A 24,701-nucleotide genomic window follows, 5' to 3' on the forward strand; every position below is an offset into this window, starting at 1 on the left:
TGACTATATGCACTTTTGTTGGCAGGGTGATGTCTCTGCTTTTTAGTGTGCTGTCTAGATTTGCCATGGCTTTCCTCCCCAGGAGCAAGCGTTTTTTAATTTCTTGGCTACACTCCCCATCTGCAGTGATCTTGGAGCCCAGGAAAATAAAATCTGTCACTACCTCTATTTCTTCCCCATCTATTTGCCAGGAATTGAGAGGGCTGGATACCATGATCTTGGTTTTTTTAATGTTGAGGGCATAGTAGTATGCACATTAACATAAGTATGAATATATGGACATCTTAATTAGCTGAAAGCAGTAGAACTATATTTTAAAATATAAACCTAGACCTAGAATTCCAAAAAAAAAGTTGTCCACTCTTTTCTGTCTCCTACACATACTTTGGGAGCTGCCTAGCGTTATATGAATTCTCATCCCTCAAAAGTTTTGTTACACTATCAGTATCTGAAGATCTATTCTACTGCCAAATAAGGTCTGTCCCCCCCCCCAAAAAAAATCTTTCTTGAGGTGGTATATAATTGGGAGGAGAATAAATAATGTGATTTTTTTTAGTTTCTTCCCTACAATAGATTTATTCATAATGAACCAAGGAAATGTGGACAAATATCCCATAGAGGATTGTTGGAGGCCTGACATACATTTTAAGGAAAGAAAAGGAAGAATAAATTTGAAAAATAGGGTAATTTATCATGCTTCCTTTTAAATTTATGATACCATTTGAAAAAAATGAAGCTATTGATGATTTCCATGTCAACCCCAAATCATAGTCATAAATCTGGCTCTGTGGGTTGACTCTGTTATAAATAAATACGTTCAGGGCAGGAGTAATGTAATTCAGATTTGCTCTTGGTGGATAAATTTGAACTCGGCCTCCTGATCTCAACTATTTTTGACAGTATAAAATAGATAAATGATATCTTGGCATTTATCAAGGTTATAATCCTGATTTATTAATTCTTGCTGTTATACATGGTACAGCGGTTTCTACTTGTAGGAATGCTGCTGAAAGCCCAGGAAGAAAAGCCCAAACTGATCAGTAAACTTATTTTGTGAGAATCCCTTGGGCCTTATTAATATCTATTCTTTACATAGATTTTTTCAATGTGGAAAGACAAAAAAAGCATTCATTGTGTAGCAGATTACTTAGACTGAGTCCCATATAATATTATTGAATGAGTCTGTGTCTGTGTACGTACTTCTTGTCCTGCTAGATCTCTCAGTGGCATTTGATACAATTAACCATGGAGTACTTCAGTGGCACAATATTATTTCTGTACATTCTGCTGTATATTTCTTGAGTGAGTAGTTCTATGTGCAATACACCAGGCAATGCCAAATTTAGGCATAAGCTAAAAAAGCTATCACTTAGGTCTAGAATAATACAATCATAAGGCTGGAAGAATTGGAAGTTGTGATCCAACATGCTGGGCAGCCGCTTGGGGAAGCAAAGCTGGGCTGGGCCAGGCCGTGGGGTCCTGGCACTCCAGGAGGTTGAGGGCTGGGCCCCCACCAACCAAGGCCCCGGGCAGCCTGCTCCACTGTCCAGGGGTCCTGCACATGGCCTGAGAGGGACAGCAAGGCTCCTTCATTGGACTAGGCCCCGGCACCTACCCAGTCCTGCCACCTCTGCTGGAGACCCCCAGATTCCCCCCCTACCAGATCCCCCATAGGTGCTCCCTGATGCGAGTGACGTTGAACCAGCTAGCCCCCTCCCCGGCCATGCCCACCCAGTCAGCCACAACCACCCATTGAGAGCAACCACAATGCTGATGCGGCCCTCAATGAAATCAAGTTTGACATCCCTACTTTATGATCTTTGTTGCATTTCTCTGCACTAGGGTTTCAGCATCTTTTTTATACTGTGGTGATCAGAACTGGATACAGTATTCCAAGTGTGGCCTCGCTAATGCAGTATAAAGCAGCACTGTCACTTCTTGTGATCTTGATACTATATCGCTCTGTTGATACATCCTAGAACTTTATTGGCTTTGTTGGTAGCTGCAATACACTGCTGGCTCATATTTAAGTGGTGGTCCATCAGGACACCAAGATCCCTCTCACAGTTAGTAGTGTTGAGCCATGTACTGCCTATTCTATAGCTGTGCTTTTGGGGGAAGGGGGGGTTGCTGACAAAGTCTAGAACCTTGCTTTCTCTTCACTGAACTGCATCTTGTCTAGGGCCTAATGCTCAAATCTATCAAGATCCTTCTGAATCACGAATCTATCTTCCAGGCTGTTGGCAATTCTCCCCAGTTTGGTGTTGTCTGCAACCCCTCATCTAGATCATTTATGAAGATGTTGAAGAACACTGCGGCCAGGACAGCACACTATATATAGCTTCCTAGCTTTATATAGATTAGGGCCTCACCAAATCTAAATAAAGCACTGGTTCCAGGCTAAGCCCCATTAGAAATAAAATGTATGTTGACTGTTCTGGCCCCTTTTAAAAAAACAAACACAAAACTTTAAGGTAACTATTTTGGTGGTCAGATTTGATTACTAATTCTTATTTGCAGAATTCATCCATCTTTGTGAACCTACCATCAGACCTAACTGGGTGGAGGGAACGTGAATTGACATTATTGTCAATATATATCAAAATAAGTACTTTCTAGTCCAGAATAAATAGATGGGAAAAACTGGAGAGATGAAAACTCAAGTACTAGATTTTTTATTTGAAAAGAAAAAGGGACAAAAGATAATTCTTTTTTATAGTTCTTAATACTTTCCGTTCTAAAACTTCTAATGAATTGAAATTGCTTTTTAAATAGTAATAGAAAAAGAAAAAAAACCAGGATACAAACATAACAAGTGCATGAAACAAGTAAACATACCATAGAAAATAAAATAAAATATTGAAGGATTTTACTTTATATAGCACTGGTATGACTTTAGAACCAGCAATTAAAGTCTATTAATTGCAGGTGCTTTGGCTAGCAATTATTGACTACTAAGTCAAAGGCAAACAAAGCCAAGCAAAGTCTAGAAAACTTGCAAAGATATTTCCAAGAATCATTTATTTATTTAGAAGCTTAACAGTTCTTGCCACCTATTTTAATGTGGAATTGCTTTACAAAAGATGAAAGCCTTGGTATTTACTAAAGGCCAAGCTAAATGTGTATGGCAAATTAATGGAAGCCACTATCAAGCAAGTTATGTTCTACTAAATAACCTTCTTAGAAACATATTTAATGCAAGAAATTCATTGAAGATGCAAATTTAGTATTGTATAAAGCACAGGTGTCAAACTCGCGATGTCACATGACATGTCACAATGTAACTTTTACATTGCCAGAGATGGGGTAGGCATGGCCTCTGTATGATGCAACCGGCCCACGGGTGGCCAGTTTGATACCCCTAGTATAAAGAATTCCAGAGGAATAGCAACATTATTGTTAGATTGTAGTAACGGTGATCAGCAGACCTTCTTTAAAATAAAGGTGACAGTCAAATTATATGATTCCTGCTTATATTTAAATAGGATTTTGGTCAATGTGAAGTAAAGTAGTCCAAATTTTTAAACACTTTAATTCTTCAGAATGTATCAAACACATTACAATACTACTGGATTCTGAGTGGCTTGTAATTGAGGTTAGACCTTGGATATATTTATATAATCTTAGCTAAAATTGATTTTCGCCCCATCTGCTTGACTTGTTTAACCCATTTGGATAGTTTTCCTAATATATAAAGGACATTTTGGAAAGAAAAGCATTCATTTCATGCATTTCCTCCATGTGCTTAGTTTCAATGAGGATTCACAGAAAAGAAACTACTCTTGATCAACACATTTGGGGCAATACGCATGCATGAACTTGCATGCTCTCCTTTATTACCTTATACTTAGATTGCTAGAAAAAAACTTACCATTGGGAGATTATACCTTATAATTATTATAATTTAAGAGTCCCAAAATAGTGAAGGGCCTTTGGTTTGGCCACCAGTCTTATTTGAGAAAAGCTGTAATGCCCCATAACTAAGTACATCTCTTAATCTGAAATAATGGGAGATAATGAGATAATGGAATTGAACTGCTGCCACTACCTGTATTGTAGAGATTCTCCAATTCACTCTTATTTGTCCTCTCCCCTTTTTAAATATATCCCTACTTTGTTTAATGAAAATCCAGACACTTCTGATAGAATTGGTAAGTTTTGCAATATTGTTTAAACAACTTATTCAAAACAATTTAATTAGTTTTGGTTATTTGCTATTTGCACATTAGCATCTTGTTGAACTGCAAATTAGATTATGATGGTAATATTCTGCCCTCTCTGAATGTTGTTCTGTACTTGACTAAGAAGATCATATTTTATTATTTAACCTATTATTAACAATTGCTGCAGAATAAAGCAGTGATAATTGTGCTTCCCACCTGCATGATTTTCATTCAGAAATTATTTTCTTCTTCCCTTTATTTACATTTATAGAGAAGAGATTTACTATTCATTTTAAGGACTCTTTGAACAACTAATTGGCCTAAACTATTTAGGTTTCCATTCTATTTCCTTCTTTATGAATTGGAACAGTTAAACTCATTAAGCAATATGTAGAAATATTGCCAGTATTATTAAACAAACTGAAAAAAATTCAGGATTTTGTTTCTATATTTCAGAGGATAAAATATCTTCAATGATTTTCACAAGAACCTTTATGAAGCTACAGAATCTGGTCTTGCATTTTTGAAATAGTTTCTGATAGCAAAAGAGGAAAGTTAGCAGAAAGGAATGAATTATTTTCATATCAGAAGTGTGTGTGTGTGTGTGTGTGTGTGTGTATTCTCAGCCTTTTGACTAAAATCAAGTGTAGTATATGGATTAGTAATTTGTCTTCTCAAACTGGTAATTTAAAAATTGTGTGTTAATCAACTGTATCTAGCCACCCATATCATCAAAGGTAACTCTGGGTGGTGAACAAGAATTAATAAGAACAATAAATAAAAATGAAATTTTCTGGTCACCCTTTTCAATAAATGTTGAGCCTTAGTCATACCATACATCCCTCTAATGATTGAATTTCAAACCTGTTTTTTTATTGTATGCATAGATGTACTATAATTCCAAATTAAACTGGGAGTGGGTTTCCTCTTGGGCTATACCAAACACTTCTGGGATGCTTCTCTTCCAGGGACGATTCAGCAGTTTGGGTAAATAAATACTCTGAACCAGATGTGGATTTGGCAATTTCCCCCAAAGATCTTAGTTTCAGTGAGGAGTTAAAATGATTCTCAATAAACATATTACAATTTTTTTAAAAAAAAAGTCTAATTACCTTAGCCTTGGAGATGGTATGAAAAATCTGCAAGTTATACCTCTATCAAAACACCAGTACCAAAATTACTATTTACTATCAACCTTTTTTCAAGATATGTCTGACAAGCTTTCTCATTTTCTCCTTCCCTGTCCACATTTTCACTCTTCCCCATTCCTTCTTTTCCATGTGCATCTCTTAATGTCAATTTCCCTTCCCCATCTCCATCCTGAGATTTTCCTTCTTTCCTATTTTCAGTAAGGAAAAGAAAAGAATGTGTGTGCATAATGTCAATATTTTGTGTGGGTGAGCAAGAAAGGTTCTCAAATGCAGAGTACAAATTAATTTTGAACATAGGGTGCAATATTTCACAAGGAATTCATTTGAATTAGTAGCTATTCATTGAAATACTTCATTAGTAGCTATTCATTGAAATACTAATACTTCACATGATTTTGACTCTATACGACCAAGGATTATATTTGCTTTGGGGGGGGGGTGACAGCAGCCACAGCAGCAATTCTTGGTTGTATAAACAGAAGCATAGAATCAAAATCACATGAAGTACTATTACCACTTTATGAAGCCCTAGTAAGACCACACCTGGAATGCAGAAGCCAATTTTGGTCACTATATCGCAAAAAAGATGTTGAGAGTTTGGAAAAAAATCAGAGAAGAGCAACTAAGATGATAAAAGGCCTGGAGACTAAAACATACAAAGAACGGCTGCAGGACTTGGGTTTGGCTAGTCTAAAGAAAAGAAGAAATAGGGGAAACATGGTAGCAGTGTTCCCGTATTTGAGAGCTGCTACAAAGAAGAGGGGGTCAATTTATTTTCCAAAGCAGCAGAAGGCAAGACAAGAAAGAATGGATGGAAATTAATCAAAGAGAGAAGCAACTTCCTAACAATGAGGACAATTAACCAGTGGAACACTTGCCTTTAGAAGTTGTAGGTGCTTCATCACTGGAGGTTTTTAAGAAAAGACTGGACAGCCACCTGTCTGAAATGGTTTAGGGTCTCCTACTTGAGCAGGGCGTTAGACTAGAAGAACTCCAAGATGCCTTCCAGCTCTATTCTGATAGATTGAAACGATATGAATTCATTTTTTGGTCAAGCCCTGGCCTCTATTGCATTAGAATTCCTGTCAGGTATATATGCAATCTTATATAGATGTGTGCAGAAATATTATCCCTCTCTCTGGGGAGGAAGATAAATTATTTGTAATAAATCATCCTCTCTTTTCTTAATCCCAAAATTCATTTCCTTGTCGGTTAAGATTAGGTTTGGCCCCACTGCTTTGTGTGTCAGCGTAGGGCAGCTTTACCTCCCTCTCAAGTGACTCCATACTTTTTGAATTATATTTTCTTGTAGGTCCTAAATAAGAACGCAAATGGAATTTGCTTACAGGTTATTTTACACTAAATTGCCAGGTCTCCAATAAGAAACATACTGTATAATAGTCTATTCTCAGCTTAAAACCTTTAAACAAAGCAGCATACATTAGGAAAATATATTTAGGGAAATTGTTCAAAGCCACTTATTAAAAGAGTTGTATAAAAATAAGCACTTATTGATCATTTTGTTATCAACAGTTTACATTAGGAAAAGTTGCATAACTTTAAGATAAAGAATACAGACTTCAGAATAACAGACTTGGAAGAGCACTTGGAGGACTTCTAGTCCAACCCCCTGCTCAAGCAGGATATCCTATGCCAGGGGTAGACAACCTTGGCTCTTTTATGACTCGTGGACTTCAACTCCCAGAATTCCTGAGCCAGCTTGGCTGGCTCAAGAATTCTGGGAATTGAAGTCCACGAATCATAAAAGAGCCAAGGTTGCCTACCCCTGTCCTATACCATTCCAGATAAATGTCCGGTCACTTCTTCAAACCTCCAGTGGCAGAGCACCCATAACTTCTGGAGGCAAGACCTTCCACTGATTAATTGTTCTAACTGTCAGGAAAATTCTGAGTTGAGTCTCTCCTTGATAAGTTTCCATCCATTATTTCTTGTCTTACCCTCAGGTGCTTTGGAGAATAGCTTGACCCTGTTTTGTCTGTGACATCCCTTCAAATATTGGAAGACTGCTACCATGTCACTCCTAGTCCTTCTCTTCACTAGACTAGACATACCTAGTTCCTGCAACCATGCATCATAGGTTTTAGCTTCCAGCCCCCTTACCATCTTTGTTATTCTTCTCTGCACCCTTTCTAGAGTCTCAACATCTTTTTTTGTATAGTGATGACCAAATCTGGTTGCAGTCTTCCAAAAGTGCTCTTATCAGGCAGTATAAGGTGACACTACCATGTTTCTCCAAAAAATAAGACCTACCCTGAAAATAAGCCCTAGATTGATTTTTTTTGCAGTGGGCCTAACATAAGCCCTATTCCAAAAATAAGCCCTAGTTTTGGGGCGAGGCACACCTAAAAATCAAGTGGGGGTGGGGGTGGAGCTGCACCACATGCCCTGCACCCATTCAATCCATAGCTCAGTTCTGCAAGGCCTCTGCAGCTGAGAACTGAGAACTGAGCTATGGATTGAATCCATAGCTCAGTTCTCGGTTCCAATGGACTTCTGAAAAGGCCTTTGACTGCAAAATGCAGGCGGGAGCTCCATTCTCAGCTGCAGAATGAAGCTGCTCCTTCAGCCGCAGAAGAAGTGGGCTGGCTGGGCAGTGCTGGCAGTGCTGAAGGTGAGTGGAAAAGACACACACACACACCCGAAAGTAAGACCTGCTGCCTCTTTTGGAAACACAGTAATAGCACACATGATTTTGAGACTATTTCTCTACTGATGCATCCCAGGACTGCATTGGCTTTTTTGTCAGCTGTAGTACAATGCTGGCTCATATTTAAGTGGTTGTCCACCTGGATTCCTGGATCCCTCTCACATTTATTGCTGTTGAATAGGTACCACTTATTCTATACCTTTTTCTTGTCTAAATGTAAAACCTTAATTTTCTCACAGCTGAACTACATTTTGGTGGATAGGGATATTGAGGAAATAAACAATTTTCATGCAGTTATACCTTGAATATTTACTTCTATAAAGTGAGTATTTTCAAATTGATTCAAGCATTCATAAATCAAGGGTACCTGAAAAAGTCACAAGAGGAGGACAAACTATTGAAATTTTGGATTCTTTTCCCATGCTCAGTTTCATAATTGCTAGGAGAGGTTTAATCAGCACGCTGATTTTTACTTAAAGACATGATGTTGTTTGACTAGACAAACATTTGCTTTCCTTTCAAGCTAGAAAGCCCAATAGTATAGCACCATTTTAACAAGCAAAGAGTCTGGTGATTTTACTATTTTATTTTATTTTAATCATTTTGAGACATTGTTGTTGCTTTTTCTTTTCTTTGTCTTGTTTCACTTTCAAAATGTCATAGCCAATCATAACAGGCAATATACAATTGAACTATTTCTTTATATTAGAAATGTTGAAGGAGAGGCTAAAACTCTCATCTCTGAGAAGGGCAAGCAGGCATAGTCCATACAGATGATATAGTCTGTATTTGGTATTCTAGTTGCCAATATCCACTGCCAAGTTGCACTGCACTGCAATGTAAAGTTCTGATACAGAGTCACCAAGGAAAATCACCATAGGATGAAAAATGCAGGATAACCACATGAATTTAATTATCAGTAAATGAAATTGCTAATGGGAATATGCTCCCATAAAAATAGACAGTCTCCCCAACTATGTTATCTGCAGCAGAGTTGGAAGAATGGAAACACAACCACAGTAATTAATACTATTTAACCTACTGGTATTTAACTATTTAATTATATGATAAAGGTAAAGGTTTCCCCTGACCAGTCCTGTCTGACTCAAGGGAGTGGTGCTTCTTAACCCAGAGAGTCAGTGTTGTCCAAAGACATTTCCGTGGTCATGTGGCACAGAACACTGTTTTCTTCCCACTAAAGTGGTACCTATTTATCTACTCACATTTGCATGCTTCTGAACTGCTAGGTGGTAGGAGCTGGGGCAAGTAATAGGAGTTCACCCCATTGCACATGACCCATGTCTCAAACTCAGGTTCTCAGCTTTCCAGCTAACAAGGTCAGCAACCACTGAGCCATTGCACCCCCAACTATATACAATAAAAACTATATTTAACTTTTCCACTAATAATTTCAAAGAGAGGACAATATAAGTATTGAGCAAAGGTGGAATATAACACTAAAAATAAAAGCAAACAAAAAATAGGGTAGTTTGAAGGATATGTTATTGCTGAAATATATTTCTCCAAAAAATAAAAGAAATATTTATTTTGTACTTAGGTTTGTCTTAAGACAGTTTATTATTTTTTAAGAAAATGAAATATTAATAAAAACCAACAAGCTATAAAAGTTACAATCTCTTCTGAAGTGCCAGCATGCCTATTTTGATTGGAATCATGATAGAACACAGGGTAATAAATATTATATAGGCTTATATACATGCTGACTAAAATATCATTAACAAGTTTATGTATGTATGTATTCCTTGAGTATGTATCAATGCTGAATATGTAGATAGCTATGTGGTATTGTTTACCATATTTTTAAAACTGAAAGGGCCCAACAGGAATCTGACATCAAAGAAAAACCCAATCCTTGCCCTTATCTTTACAGTATAAAAATAAGGACAAAAGATAAGTTTAGAAGTAAGGGAAAACTATAGATCAATTTTTAATGTTATCCAACTGTGCGGGAAAGGGCTCACAGTTCAAAAGAGAGCTTTGGGAGATCTTTAAGAAATAGTCTTATAAATCTTGTTTTACATAGCTGTAATACAGACTGAAATTCTGTATTACAGCTTTATATTTCTAGTATTTTCTATCAAAGCTAATCCTGCTTGTAGAGGGAGCCAGATGATATGACCATTCTCAGAACAGAGGAAGCTGTTGTTCTTCTGCACTGGGCAGTTGCTTCTAATCTCCTTTCTGAAGGAGGAGTTGTCAAAAGCAGCAATAAGTGAAGAGGCCATCGACAGGCAGTAGTCACAACAGTGACAGCTCACATTTGTGTAAATTTTTTAGATTGCTAACAAAGAATTAAAGGGAGACTGATATGCATTTCAAACTTATTTGTTTTCATCAGTCAGCCATACCCTTCTGAGATTCGAACCTGGGCTGATTGCACATTAGGCAGTTGTTTTTACCTCTAGGCCACAAGCTCTATCTCACTCATAAAGATTTGTCCCATGTTTGGGGCCTAGCAAGGTAATCTAAATAGTTAACAAGCATTTAACACATATCTCCCTTGCTTCTCAGCTAACAAAGTGAGATAGAGCTTGTGGCCTAGAGGTAAAAACAACTGCCTAATGTGCAATCAGCCCTTGGGAAAGCTGCATCAATGGGTTGCATAAAATAATTTGTATATCGGAAAGTTATTTATCCTTAATATCTATGAAGGATAAAAGTGCAGAAAAATACACTTATATTAGGGGATTTATGACAACAAATGCTGGATTTTTAGTTTTTGTTCAATGCATGTTATAGTGAGCAGACAGAATTTGGGCTGTTTTGCCCAGTTCTAATTAGAACATTGGGCATATTAATATTATTATTTATAACTGACTCTGCAAAAGGAATAGGAGTCCCAACACCAGACTGAAGCCAAAAACAACAACAAAACAGATACATAGATATAGGGCGGAAGAAGCCTGACCTTGTATGAATTGTTTCTTGTCATAATCAAATTGTCATTTGTAACAAGCTGGACAGGAATAACAACTGAGAAGCAGCTGCAGTGAAAGCTAACTCAATTTTAGACTAAATAGAAATACTGTTTTCAACTCACAAAAGCATAGAAGTTCGCTTTAATTCATTCACCCTAATCAAATCACACCTAGAGAATTTCATCCAATTCTGCCATTAAAGTTTTAAATAGGGTATAGACACAACAGAGAAGACCACGAAAGACAGCTCTTTTACAACTTGAAGAAATATTGAGTAAACTGGATATGCTGAAGAAAAGACTGAAAGCAGAGAGAGCATGACAGCATTCTTCAAATACTTGGGACACTGTCACATCGAGGAAAACAAAGATTAATTTGGGTAGTAGAATTGTAATGCAATTAAGTTACAATAAATTAAATTTAAGTTGAATATAAGGAGAAATATCTTAAAAGTAAAAGCAGCTCAGTTGTGGACTCAATTACTTAGAGCAAGGGTAGACAATACAATGCATGCAGTATCAATATGCTTCCCAAATACTCCTCTTACAACCAGCCAGACATATGAAGACCGATTGCAGGAACTGGGTATGGCCAGTCTAGAGAAAAGAAGGAGTAGGGAAGACATGATAGCAGTATTCCAGTATTTGAGAGGCTGTGAGAAATAAGAGGGGGGTCAACTTATTTTCCAAAGCACCAGAAGGCAAGACAAGAAACAATGGATGGAAACTAATCAAGGAAAGAAGGAACCTGAAATTAAGGAGAAACTTACTAACACTGAGAACAATCAACAGTGGAATGGCTTGCCTTCAAAAGTTGTGGGGGCTTCATCATTGGAGGCTTTTAAGAAGAGACTGGACAGCTATTATATGAAATAATATAGGTCTCCTGCTTGAGCAGAAGATTGGATTAAAAAACCTCCAAGGACTCTTCCAACTCTATTATTCTATTACCTGATTAAGGTTGATGGTGAAGAAGCCCTCAAGGTGCCATCTTCTGTATTGGATTTTCTGGACTTTCTAGGAGTTTGGTAAAGTTTACCTTGGTGATGCAGCTGGCAACTCATAGCTATAGTGCTTATTTTCTATGTGTAATAGAGCCCAAGATAGGAACATGTCTATAAAAATAAGTTCTAATTGATTTACATCTGGATGAAATTCAAAGAATAGCAAAAGATTAAAAAAAACAACTGACTAAAGTCTAATACAATACACAGAAAATATTATGCTAAGTATGGGAGAAAAACAGATGATACTAAGAGAGGAGAAATGTATTATAGAGAAATCTGTTTCACAGAAAGGCAAACTGGGGAAACAGGCAAATTATTTCTCAGAGTTCACAAGCACAAGTCAGAACTAGAGGAAATCCTCACAACATTCAAAAGCAGACCTTGGAGCCCACCGTACACCCCACAGAAATACCTATTACTTAGCAAGACAATCAAGTGTGTGTTAAATTTGAGATCACTATTGCAAAACTGCAAGTGGAGAAGTGGAGGGGAAAAATTATATTCTGTGAAACAAGAATGGCTTGGAAATATACAAATGTTTCTATTACAGGAAGAGTTTATTTCTGAAAAATGAAGAACTAAATGAAGGATAAGGTTACTAGCATAATAACGGTTGAATGTACTGACCTACCCAATGAAACATTAGAATGTTCCATTAAATGTGTGTTTTTCAGCTCCAAAGCAGAATTCATTGAAATAAATAGGAAATGAAAATATGGGGGTTGGGATAAAAATTTAATAGCCCTGAAACAGAGAGATTAAGATTGCAATTTTGTGCATAAATTCCTGGAACTGAGCACCATTGTACTTAGTGGGGATGAATACTAAATAGATGTGCAAAGGATTACACTCTTAAAAATAAAGCAGCCTAAAACAACAAAAAAGAGATTTGAAAGAAACAAATCCCCAAAAGAGATCAGAAATGTAGTAGAGTGGGTTTGTCAACATGGGTTTGTCAAAAACAGATCATGCCAGACAAATCTTATTGCATTCTTTGACCAATTGACAAAATTAGTGGATCAGAGGAATGCTGTGGATATAATTTACTTGGACTTCAGGAAGGCATTTGATAAAGTAGATCACAACCTTCTACTTGATAAGATAAAAAAATGCGGGTTAGACAGCATCACCACCAGATGGATTTATAGCTGGCTGACTGGCCGTACTCAGCGCGTGGTCCTCAATGGAACTGCATCTACATGGAGGGAAGTATGTAGTGGGGTGCCCCAGGGCTCTGTTCTGGGCCCAGTGCTCTTCAACATCTTCATCAATGATTTGGATGAAGGGATAAATGGGGAACTCATCAAATTTGCAGACGACACCAAGCTGGCAGGAATAGCCAACACTCCAGAAGACAGGCTTAAGATACAGGAGGATCTGGACAGACTTGAAACCTGGGCGCTATCTAACAAAATGAAATTCAGTGGTGGAAAAAAGTAAGGTTCTACATTTAGGCAAGAAAAACCAAATGTACAGGTATAGTATAGGGGGTACCTTGCTAAATAGTAGTAACTGTGAGAGGGGTCTCAGAGTCCTAGTGGACAGTCACTTAAATATGAGCCAGCAGTGTGCTGCAGCTGCCAAAAAAGCCAACACAGTGCTAGGCTGCATTAGCAGAGGAATAGAATCAAGATCACGTGAAGTATTAATACCACTTTACAATGCCTTGGTAAGGCTACACTTGGAATACTGCATCCAGTTTTGGTCACCATGATGTAAAAAAGATGTTGAGACTCTAGAAAGAGTCCAGAGAAGAGCAACAAAGATGATTAGGGGACTGGAGACTAAAACATATAAGGAACGGTTGCTGGAATTGGGTATGTTTAGTTTAATGAAGAGAAGGATGAGGGGGGACATGATAGCAGTGCTCCAATATCTCAGGGGCTGCCACAAAGAGGAGGGACTCAAGCTATTCTCCAAAGTGCCCAAAGGCAGGACAAGAAGCAACGGATGGAAACTAGTCAAGGAGACAAGCAACCTAGAACTAAGGAGAAACTTCTTGACAGTTAGAACAATTAATCAGTGGAACAACCTGCCTCCAGAAGCTGTGAATGCTCCAACACTGGAAGTTTTTAAGAAGAGACTGGACAGCCATTTGTCTGAAATGGTATAGGGTTTCCTGCCTGAGCAGGGGGTTGGACTAGATGACCTCCAAGGTCCCTTCCAACTTGATGATGATGATGATGATGTGTTTAAATACTCTGAGACCTACTCCAGGATAAAGCTGTATAACACAGTACTGTAAATGATAGTTAAAGTAGCCAAATATCAACCTAAGTCATCAAGGATTCTATCATACATATTAAATCTTCAGCTGATGGGCTGCAGATAATTAGATGTAATTTTGAAGTTGCTCAGCCCATCCCACTGGGTGATTTTGCTTTTCAACTTTGTAATGTACTTTTGGAAGTGCAAGTGAGCAGAATTGCACACAAGTGTTCTGAACATAGTCATATTATAAGTTGTTGAAATTGTAGCATCTTTATGTAAAGGCCACTTACATTCTTTCTCCCAGTATGGAGTTTAGCTTCTTTATAGTAAGTGGATTCACTTTCCAGGCCATTCATGGTCAGCTCTGACTCCAGTAGTATGCCTCTTAAAGAAAATTTAGAGTAGATTGAAAGAAGATTAATGAAGATGAGCAAGAGACTGTGAGGAGAGACTGAGATTTTCGTCTTTGAGAATAATAGGATAGCTTAGTTCAAGCTTGTGAAAAAATGTCAGTTAGAAGAAACTCATACCTTGCACTTTAACACTGTAAAAATAAGATATGGCATGACATGAAATAATAATATACTTGCTGAATATTATGAAGAAATTACCTAGGGAAAACATGGGTATTTTTTCACTAAATTACCTAGGAGATCATGGATATTTTTCACTAAAATTTTTCAAGAAAAGGTTGAAGGGACATTTGTCTGGATGTTTTAATTTTGGCTCTTTGTATTGAGCAAAGATTTGGAAGTGATAGGACAGAGGAAGAGAAAATTCCATCTTTAGAGTTTTTAATAAATCTGCTGGCAGGGTCCAGGAGAAGAGCCTTTCTGCTTTGGTTCCTGTCCTCCAGGACATCATGCCTCTGAGATGAGAGCCATATCCACCCTTTTGGCCTTCTGAACAGGCCTGAAGACCTGGCTCTGCCAATTGGGCCAGGGACCCAATGAGAATGTGTCATTTTGGTGGTGGTTAATGGACCAAGATAAGGCCTCATCTTTTCCCTGTGTGCATCTTGCCCCCTTTCTTCTTTCTTTCTTTCTTTCTTTCTTTCTTTCTTTCTTTCTTTCTTTCTTTCTTTCTTTCTTTCTTTCTTTCTTTCTTTCTTTCTCTCTCTCTCTCTCTCTCTCTCTCTCTCTCTCTCTCTCTCTCTCTCTCTCTCTCTCTCTCTCTTTCTTTCTTTCTTTCTTTCTTTCTTTCTTTTAATAGCTATTATTTTAATGTTTTACCTGATTGATTTTATTGGTTGGAAGCTGCCTAGAGTCACCTCTAGGCAAGATGGGAGACATATAATAGCAATAGGCTTTGGGAAGCCAGCCCTGCATGCAAAGGCATCAGCTTCAGGAGAAGCTTCACAAAACCTTTCCCTTGCTTAACCCCTTCCCTCCCCTGGAAACCAACATTTCTTCAATAAATGAAACAAAAAAAGCTGGAAGGGACAGACTTCAACAACAACAACAACACCCCAGTTAGGTGTTAAAACTCATCCTGAAACTGCCACTTTTGCATGCAGGGCTGGCTTCCCAAAGCCTAGCAATAGGCAGCCAGGAGAGCTTTGCACCCTGACAGCTAGCTAATCAGCAGCCAGCTGATGGGGCAGAAAGCTTTGAAACGCTAGGGAACTTTTTTGCCTCAGAAAGGCAGGGCACCTTGGCAGGAGGAAGGGCAGGGGCAGAATTAGGAAAGGCAGGCCCACCCAGCATTTTCCTTCCACATTGCTTCTCACTGCCAAGAGAGCTAACTTCCGGTTTGCATCATGGTGTTGCAGCTGAAGGAAAGTGGGGCTCCACTTCCCACTGCTGATTTCACCCTGCCAAGGGGCTCTAAATGGGCCTAAAGTTGCCCCGAAGAGGTGATGAAGAAGGAGGGGACCATGGAAAGGTGGCAGTTAATCTGCTGATCTGAGGAAATCCCTCCAAACTGGCAGGGGAAAGGCTAGCTGCACTACTTCAATATTTGACTGTATTGATTATATTGATTATAAGATTGGTCCTGTCAAACAAGACTAACACCTAGGAAATATAAATAGAGGGAGGGAACAAAAATGAGTGCTCCACATCTAGCCAAAAGTGGTAAAAAAACACCACCCTGAGTATCTGTCTCTGAAGATGGTTTTTAATAAGGGAAGCTTTTCACCTCAATGTAACTACTGTTGAGAAAATCGTAATGTATAAAGATATTTTGAATACTGAAGGGAAAACAAAATGGAAACAAGAACTAGGAAAACAGGGTATTGGTCTAATAAGGTGACCATAATTGCAAATAAAATTGAGTTACGAGTTGGATAGAAAAGATAAGATAAAATAAGATAATCTTTATTGTCATTTTTTACTGTGGGCACAACAGCACACATCAAAAATGAAATTTAGTTGCCCGCTCTCAAAGTGAAACACATACATGACACACACCTAAAACATACTATAAACAACATATGTATAGACACACACCCCTACATATACAATAAAATATTAAATACTGTCTATCTTGAATATATAACAGAAGGAGGAAGCCTGAGAGTTCACAAGGTTAATGCTGTATGGAATGAAACTATGGTTGAATCTGGATGTTCTGCTACAAATACCACGAAGCCTCCTCCCAGAAGGTAACAAGGAAAACAGGTTGTGAAGAGGATGAGTAGTGTCCCAGATAATCTTATGGACCCTGTTCAAACAACGCTTCTGTGCTATGTCGTGGATGGGAGGGAGGGAACTGCCAATGATCTTTTCGGCCATCCTCACCACTCTCTGCACTGCCTTCCTGTCAGAAGCAATGATGCTTCCAAACCAGACTGTGATGCTGTATGACAGGATGCTCTCGATCATTCCTCTGTAGAAAGTGGTCAGAACAGGGGAAGGAAGATGAGCTTTTCTCATGCAATGCAGAAAGTGCAGGGGCTCCTGTGCCTGCTTCACCAGTTTTTCACTGTTGAGCAACCAAGCCAGCCTACTTGTTAGTTGCACACCCAGGAATTTGATGCTGGTAACCATCTCCACAGGTGAATCATTAATGCACAGAGAAGTGTGGCTATGCCTGCCTTTTCTGAAATCGACAATGATCTCTTTGGTTTTTCTGGTATTTAAAACTAGGCTGTTTTCCTTACACCAGTTCACCAACCCCTCAACCTCCTTGCGGTAAGCTTCCACATTGTCATCATTAATAAGGCCCACTATTGTTGTATCATCTGCGAACTTCACAATATGGTTGGTGGCAAACCTAGCACAATGGTCATGAGTCAACAGGGTGAACAGCAGTGGACTTAGGACACAGCCCTGAGGAGAACCTTTGCTCAAGAAAATGGTATTAGAGGTATTTGAGGTAAGAGTCCTTGGTGGAGCAGTGAGCTAATGCCTCCTTAAGTAACACCAGCTGCCTGCAATTAGTGCAGGTTCGCATCCCACCAGGCTCAAGGTTGACTCAGCCTTCCATCCTTCCGAGGTAGGTAAAATGAGGAACCAGATTGTTGGGGGCAATTAAGCTGACTTTGTAATAATGCCACTTGGGGGGGTTGAAAGCCCTAATAAGCAGGCATATACATAGAATGAAGGCTACTGCTAAGCTTGTAAGCCGCCCTGAGTCTTCGGAGAAGGGCGGGATATAAATGGAATTAAAATTAAAAAAAATAAAAATTTGTTCCAGCTTGCACATATTGGGGCCTGTTGGTAAGAAAATCAAGAATCCAGTTGCACAAAGGGGTGTTTAAGCCTAAAAGGCCCAGTTTGTCTACTAGTTGTTGGGGAATGATTGTTTCAAACGGCAAACTGAAGTCGACAAACAACAAGTGCACTTGAGTATTTCTTTCCTCTGAGTGCTTCAAGCTCAGATGGAGAACAGAAGAAATAGCATCCTCCATAGAGCGATTTGGTCGGTAGGCAAACTGAAGCGGGTCAAATGGTGGTGGGAGGCTAGATACAATAAAGTCCTTTATCAGCTTCTCAAAGCATTTCATAAGATGCATTTCCTTTATCAGCTTCTCAAAGCATTTCATAAGATGCATTTCCTTTATCAGCTTCTCAAAGCATTTCATAAGATTTCAAAAGATGCTATAATTTAGAAGCAATGTTAGAATACAATATTAGAAAAATATGATGAAGAAGAAATATATTTAATGTATGTATGTTATGAGTATTAATAGTAGAAAGAATTGCATTTGTTTAGTGTTTGAAAAGTGAAGAAACATCACTTGAAGGATTAAGAAAATGTCAGAATGTGCAGAAACTAAGCAATATTGAAGAACAAAGAAAAGGAAGATATAAAATAATTTTAATATGTATTGTTAAGTAAAAAATGAACTCAGACAACATGTTGTTTATTAAGCACTTATGATTTGTAAAAATTAGGAAATCAATAAAATTTTATAAAAAAACAGTAGTTTATCTCTGCTAAAATCTTTACCTCTTTATTCCTAGTGATCAATAGGCTTTTAGATGCAGAAAGTCAGTCCATTCCAATAATTCATTTTCAAATTCTGGGAATATTTAACAGGGCTGCAGTTACCTGGACCTTGTAGTATCCTATTGTAAAAACTGAAATTATATTAGACATGTTATATTCCTCTAGAACAGGGGTAGGCAAGCTTGGCTCTTTTATGACTCGTGGATTTCAACTCCCAGAATTCCTGAGACAGCACAGCTGGCTCAGGAATTCTGGGAGTTGACATCCACAAGTCATAAAAGAGCCAAGCTTGCCTACCCCTGCTCTAGAATTATGTAATGTTCCCTAAAACCATATCTATCACATTGTTTCACTGAAGCTCAGCAATTTCACATTCAAGTTAATTAAGAATACTTCCTAGACCAATTATTTACTGGTTTTCTATTTGACAGGAATGTTTAGAGCTCTATTTATTGACACCACATCCTCACTCTTTAGTTTGCTTTGCTGATAATACCAATTTTGCCCTGCATCTTCCGGCCACAAAGATAATAATTCATTTTTCCTCTCAAGATGACTCTGAGCATTTTGGCTTAATAAATAGTAGCTTGTGCCTAGCACTAAATTATTGTGGGGAAGGCATGTTGAAATTGTCCTCCAAAGTTATTCTGTAGAATTTGGCCTATTTCCTAGTTTACTTGATATATGGAAGATATGCCTCATGCAGCTGTTTTTTTCTAATCCTTCTTCTGGAGTTTATATTCAGAGATAACTGTATTGTACTAGGTCTTTTCATTCCATCAAGATTTCAGTATGCTTTCTTTCGAATCAAGGATTCCAGCTCCCTGTTCATGCTTTGGGGGTAACTAATATTTGCTTAAAAGCACTCTTTATTTTGGTTTATGCATTGTTCCTCGTGGCCTTCTTCATTAGCTGTCATATTCATATTCTTTCACTGTGCTTTATCTACTTAGCGTGGAGGGCTTGGTCTCCATATTCCATAATTGAACTAACTGTTGCCAGCCAATGAAAGAGGATAAGTCCTGGGACAGATACGGTGACCATATGGAAAGACAATGTGGAGAGAATTATTAAGGAGGAATACTGCTGTCAGCAGCCTAATTATATGTGCAGAGTTGAAGGAACTAAGATAGTGTCCCCAGTTTAAAATGATCCTGAAGAGTGGACTCTTGCATTTTTACTTAGCATCTGTAATTGGAAAGTCAACAATTTTCTCCTTTGTTACTAAAGGTCAGCCCTTGGCTCTCTGATTTTTCCCAAACTGTTCCAAAAGCGCCTAGTGAATTTGAATATTATGTTTACTTTTTATTCTATTTCACAATCTTATACACCTCTTGAAAACCCTAGGAGCCAAGTTATTTTTCTAGTTCATTATGAGAAAATTTTCAAGAAGATTTTCTTGAAAGTCCTTGTCTCCTATCGGGGAAATGATATTTAGGTTCCATTTGTTAAATTAATGTCATGAAACAATTTCCATGTCATTAGCACTGGGATGCACCACAATTGCTAATTCCATTTGTCATTATCTGTCTATCTAGAGCACAGGTGTCAAACTCACCGCATCACATGACATGAGACATATCACATCTTTTTTTGCATTGCCAGAGCTGGGATGGGTGCAGCCTCCATATGATGTAACCGGCCTGCGGGATGGCAGTTTGTCACCCCTGATCTAGAGAATCTGTGATATGCACAGCTGGTGCAAATTGGCAAGCCATTGTGCAATGTACAGACTTATACTGATTCTGTTTACAGTATACAAACTCATACCTGTACTTTTCATGATCAGTTTGCCCATCGCTATGTGTCTTGTGATTGTAGAAGAATATCCTCATTTTGAGAGGATGCAGGTTCAGCTGCAAGCATTGTATTTCATTCTCAAACTCTTCAAGTAACAAATTCTTTCCCCTGAACTCTCATTCTCTGTAACTGAAGACTAATTGCTAGCAGAGGGATAATGCTATCTCATCCCTAAAGTTTCCAACCACTGGATATATAGAAAAAAATAGAATTTAAGTTACAGAATCTTGGAAACTGGACATATATGAATATTTATATGGTCTTCATTACTGGTGACTACATTAAAGTGAGGACTCAACTCTCTTTGCCTTTGATGCTCTAACAGAATATTGCTTGAATGAGGAGGATGTTAATCATTTATTTCTATCACAGATATGTGTTGTTGTGCTATATTTTGGAAATTCATAGGCTAAAAACAGGGGTGTCAAACTGCTGGCCCACGGGCCAGATGCGTCGTGCTGAAACCGCACCCACACCATTGCCGGCAATGGTAAAAAAGTCACAATATGTCATGACACATCACGTGACGTTGCAAGTTTGACACCCTGGAGCTAAAAAAATTCAATCACCCCAAAGTGGTAAGCCTTCATACCTGGTTTCTGAAGTCGCCTATTTGCTTAACTGCCTGTTTATTTGTTTGTTTGTGTATAAAACACATTTATATAGCTACCCAACTCACATACAGTGAATGTTCATTCTAACCCTTTGTTTCTGCTCATGTCTATCTGATCTCTAGGTCTTCTGCGATTTGCTCCTTTTGTTATTTACAGTACATATAAAGAAGAAAGGTCATTATTAGCCTCTATTACATTTTGAATATTTTCAAAGAAATTCTGTAAACATTTACAATAAGATCAATAGCATTTATTAAACTGTTTTTGTATAAAGTGGTTTTAAATTGCTATACTCAATGGGAACAAAATAAAGATAGTAACAGGGAAATGTTCAAATAGATACTGTATATAGGAATATATATTTTAAAAGATTATTAATCAGATGAGTCCATTGCTTCCAAACCAAATAAAATGATTGAAACCAGAATATTGATGGTAATTCTGAGTTATACAAACACATTTATAATATGAATTTATATTATAAATAATGAAGATGATTTAAGTTTATTAGAGTATTACTGCGGCAACTAAGTCTGCAAACAATGGGCAGAATGAAATAATATAAAAACATTTATTAATGTTTTGTGTGTATTAATCATATGTAACTCATTATGTGGCAAAATATTTTAACAGTCAAGAACTGATCTGTTCATCAGTGTTCTTAAAAATGATTTGGGACATAAAAATTAAATACTTTTGCTTCAAACTATTGAATAAATTAAATGTTTAAGGGAGTTCAAACATTAACCATCCCCACACCAACTTCTTTTACACTTATGCCAAGCCATGATTTTGCATCCATTATCCTTGACTTGTAGGAACCAAATGTGGAACTTAATTGTTTTATGTAAAATATATATTGTGAGGTAAACCTTTATTTGTATGAACTGGGAAATTTGTTAAGAGTGTAATTTGTTACTAATAGGATATTCAGGATCGAGCTTTAACCCCAACTCATAAGACAGCATTAACCTTCTTTCCCTTGTGTTTTTTCCCCTTTTTTTAGCACATTACTTCCTGCCCTGTTCTTGCTTTCAGATTCATGGGTCATTTACATTACCTGTATTAGCCCCTTTAATAATAAACTTTAACATTACCTAATTTGAATGTAATTAGATTATTTTGGTGGGGTGAATTAAGACTGCCAATATGAATAGAAGGGCTAGAAATTCATGTGTTCTGTTTGTCAACAGGGCAAGTACATCATGGTCAAGTTTCCTATCTTGTTCCTCCAATTCATCTAGACTCAGATCTTGAAAAACAATCTTTTAAGGGTGAGTTGCTAATTAATCATTCTACACTAAAAAGATTCATTTGTTAATCAGAGTTTGTCTACATATTCATCCCACAAAATTCTTGAAAGGATTTGCTGTTGTTGAACAGATTTGAAACAGATTTATTTCTCTGGAATAAGATTTAGTCTGTATTTTATTGCAATGTTTTCATACATTTAATTCATGGTTGTTTTTCTAATACCTTTAGAATACTATCTGGGCCTTATTGTTGTTCATAATGAATCAACTAATTCCCTAAAATTCAGATTTAATATGTATAATATAAGTGGACACATACTTTTTAATCTAGTTGTGCTATGTTCTATTCATATTTCATATTTTATATTTAATTTTTTATGTTTATTTTCATTTATATTTAATGTTTTCCATTGTAATATGGTTTGTTACTATTCTTATAACCTGCCAATGTCATTTTTTGTGAGATGAGCAGCTTATATGTTTGCTAAATAAATGATTTTAGAAAACAAAAAAGTACACCACTAATCCCAAAACAATTTAGAGTCATCAAAAATGATAACAGGGTAAAAAAGACACTGGCTATCAAATTTAGGCCGTAGACTAGTAGGTGAACAGAAGCATCCGTATTTTCAATTACTTTCCAGTTTATCTTTTATTTCAGTAGCAATATATAGTGTTGCTATGCATTTATATCAAACATTTTAACAGTGGAAATTAACTCTACTGTCTTCAGCTTTAAATGGATGCTGTGGCAGATGGTATGGCTGAATGTTTATCTTCTGTAATTTGCTACAGGTCTGGATTAACCTTTATGTATTAATCTCATAGAATAGATAAATGTCATATCTTCCAAAATAAAAAAGTGGGTGGGAGAATCCAGATAATTAAAGACCACTCAAACTGTCATTATTACTCAGGAAAATTCTAGATGCAAACAGCACTTTTAAAATAAAATGATAATTACTAAAACTAAATATGTAATTCTAGAGAACAAGAATTGCCAAATAAATCTTATTTCTTATTTTTATCAGATATCTTCCTTGGGGATTCTGGGAAGGCACATAAAATATAAATATATCTTCTTTGTAACAAAGTGGTTGATACAGTGAACATTCTAATTAAATGTAGGCTAAATGACATAAGTCAATAAATAGTGGGCTTGAAAGTCAACTCAGAACATTTTTCAGTTTGGGGAAAGTATTGTATAGAGGGTCAAAAGATTCAATATTTGTCCTGTATTCTTCAACAATTTTTGTTAATGAGATGGATGAAAAGATGAAGTGAATATTTGCCAGCTCTGTAGATTGTCTAAAATTGGGTGACATAGCTACTCACCAAACTTTTTTTAAAAAATCCATCTTAATGTGTTAGAGAAATTGCCTGAGAAATAACAGAATGAAATTTAATAAGAGATGATGTAAATTTGGCTTGGGTCTTTTTCTTGTGAGAAAGAATTTGAAATAGTAGCTGTTACAAATCAAATATGAATCAGTAGCATACTGATGGCTACAAAAGGATCAAATACAATATGGATTGGAATTAACAGAAATATAGTTTTCAAATCATGAAAAAAATGGTGCATTTTCCTTCTATGGTGGTCAAAGTACTCAGTGAGAAGGATTCAGAGAAACTGAAACAGGTTCAAGAAGGGCAATGAGAATACTGAGGGACTGAAAAATAAATATTCCATTGAGAAATTTAAGCTACTTAGAATGTTTATTACTGAAAATAGAACTGAGGGGCAGATATGATTGCAAAAATTCAATACGTCACACAGAAATTAGCCAAAATTTATTCTTGATTTTAAGGAATGAAAGAGATGAAATAAATTTCAGAAATAAAGATTCTTATTGAAAATTGGATAGGAGAGGAAGTGGGAAGGTGTTCTTAACCATAAGAACAGTTTGTGAAACAAATTTCCACAGCAGCTGAGGGTTTTCTTTCATTATTGGCTGGGCAATAATTTATAGTGGAGCTTTAAAGAAAGAAATTAATACCAAAGATTCTTGAATGTCTAAAATGAGAATGAAATTAATTGGGATTTGTCCATTAAAACACATACATTCCTAGCTACATTCCTAACTTTATGTTGGGAATGTATTTAAGCATCAGGTTGAATTTGGGCAATGAAACGCCATATTGTCTTAGTAGAAGCTAAATTAGAAGAAAAGGTAAACACAAACTTGGTTCAGAGGCAGGCAGACAACCACCTTTATGCAGATTTGAGAGGGGGCGATGCTCATCTCTGTTTTGGAGGTCTTGGAGCAACAGAGACTATGTAAGACAAATATTAAATACAAATAAACTTTATATTTCAGAATAAATGTGTATTATCACTACATCACTCAGTAATTTCTTCATGGACCAGATCAAAACTCCTTCCTATCTTTTCCTGCATTTAGATGACAGTCCCCCAAAGCTATGGATCTTCTCTATATAGAATAGTTTTTTTTAAAAAAAAACTCTTACAGTCCATTGGTGTTACACTCTTATGGAACTAT

General features: G+C 37.0%; 1 protein-coding gene across 17 annotated transcripts in view; it reads left to right on the forward strand.

Annotated features, from left to right (window-relative positions):
• ADGRL3 (adhesion G protein-coupled receptor L3) overlaps positions 1-24,701 on the forward strand; it is a gene marked incomplete at its 3' end in the record, with an annotated part of 400,329 nt that overhangs the window by 93,595 nt on the left and 282,033 nt on the right. For all 17 annotated transcript variants that reach the window (XM_081321797.1, XM_081321796.1, XM_081321791.1 and 14 more), the window contains one exon: positions 22,141-22,221. In XM_081321797.1, the coding sequence (XP_081177923.1) occupies positions 22,141-22,221 (81 nt within the window). The remainder of the gene's footprint in view (positions 1-22,140; positions 22,222-24,701) is intronic.

The sequence above is a fragment of the Vipera berus genome (genome assembly GCF_964194415.1).
Source record: "Vipera berus genome assembly, chromosome: 2".
Classification (NCBI taxonomy): Eukaryota; Metazoa; Chordata; class Lepidosauria; order Squamata; family Viperidae; genus Vipera; species Vipera berus.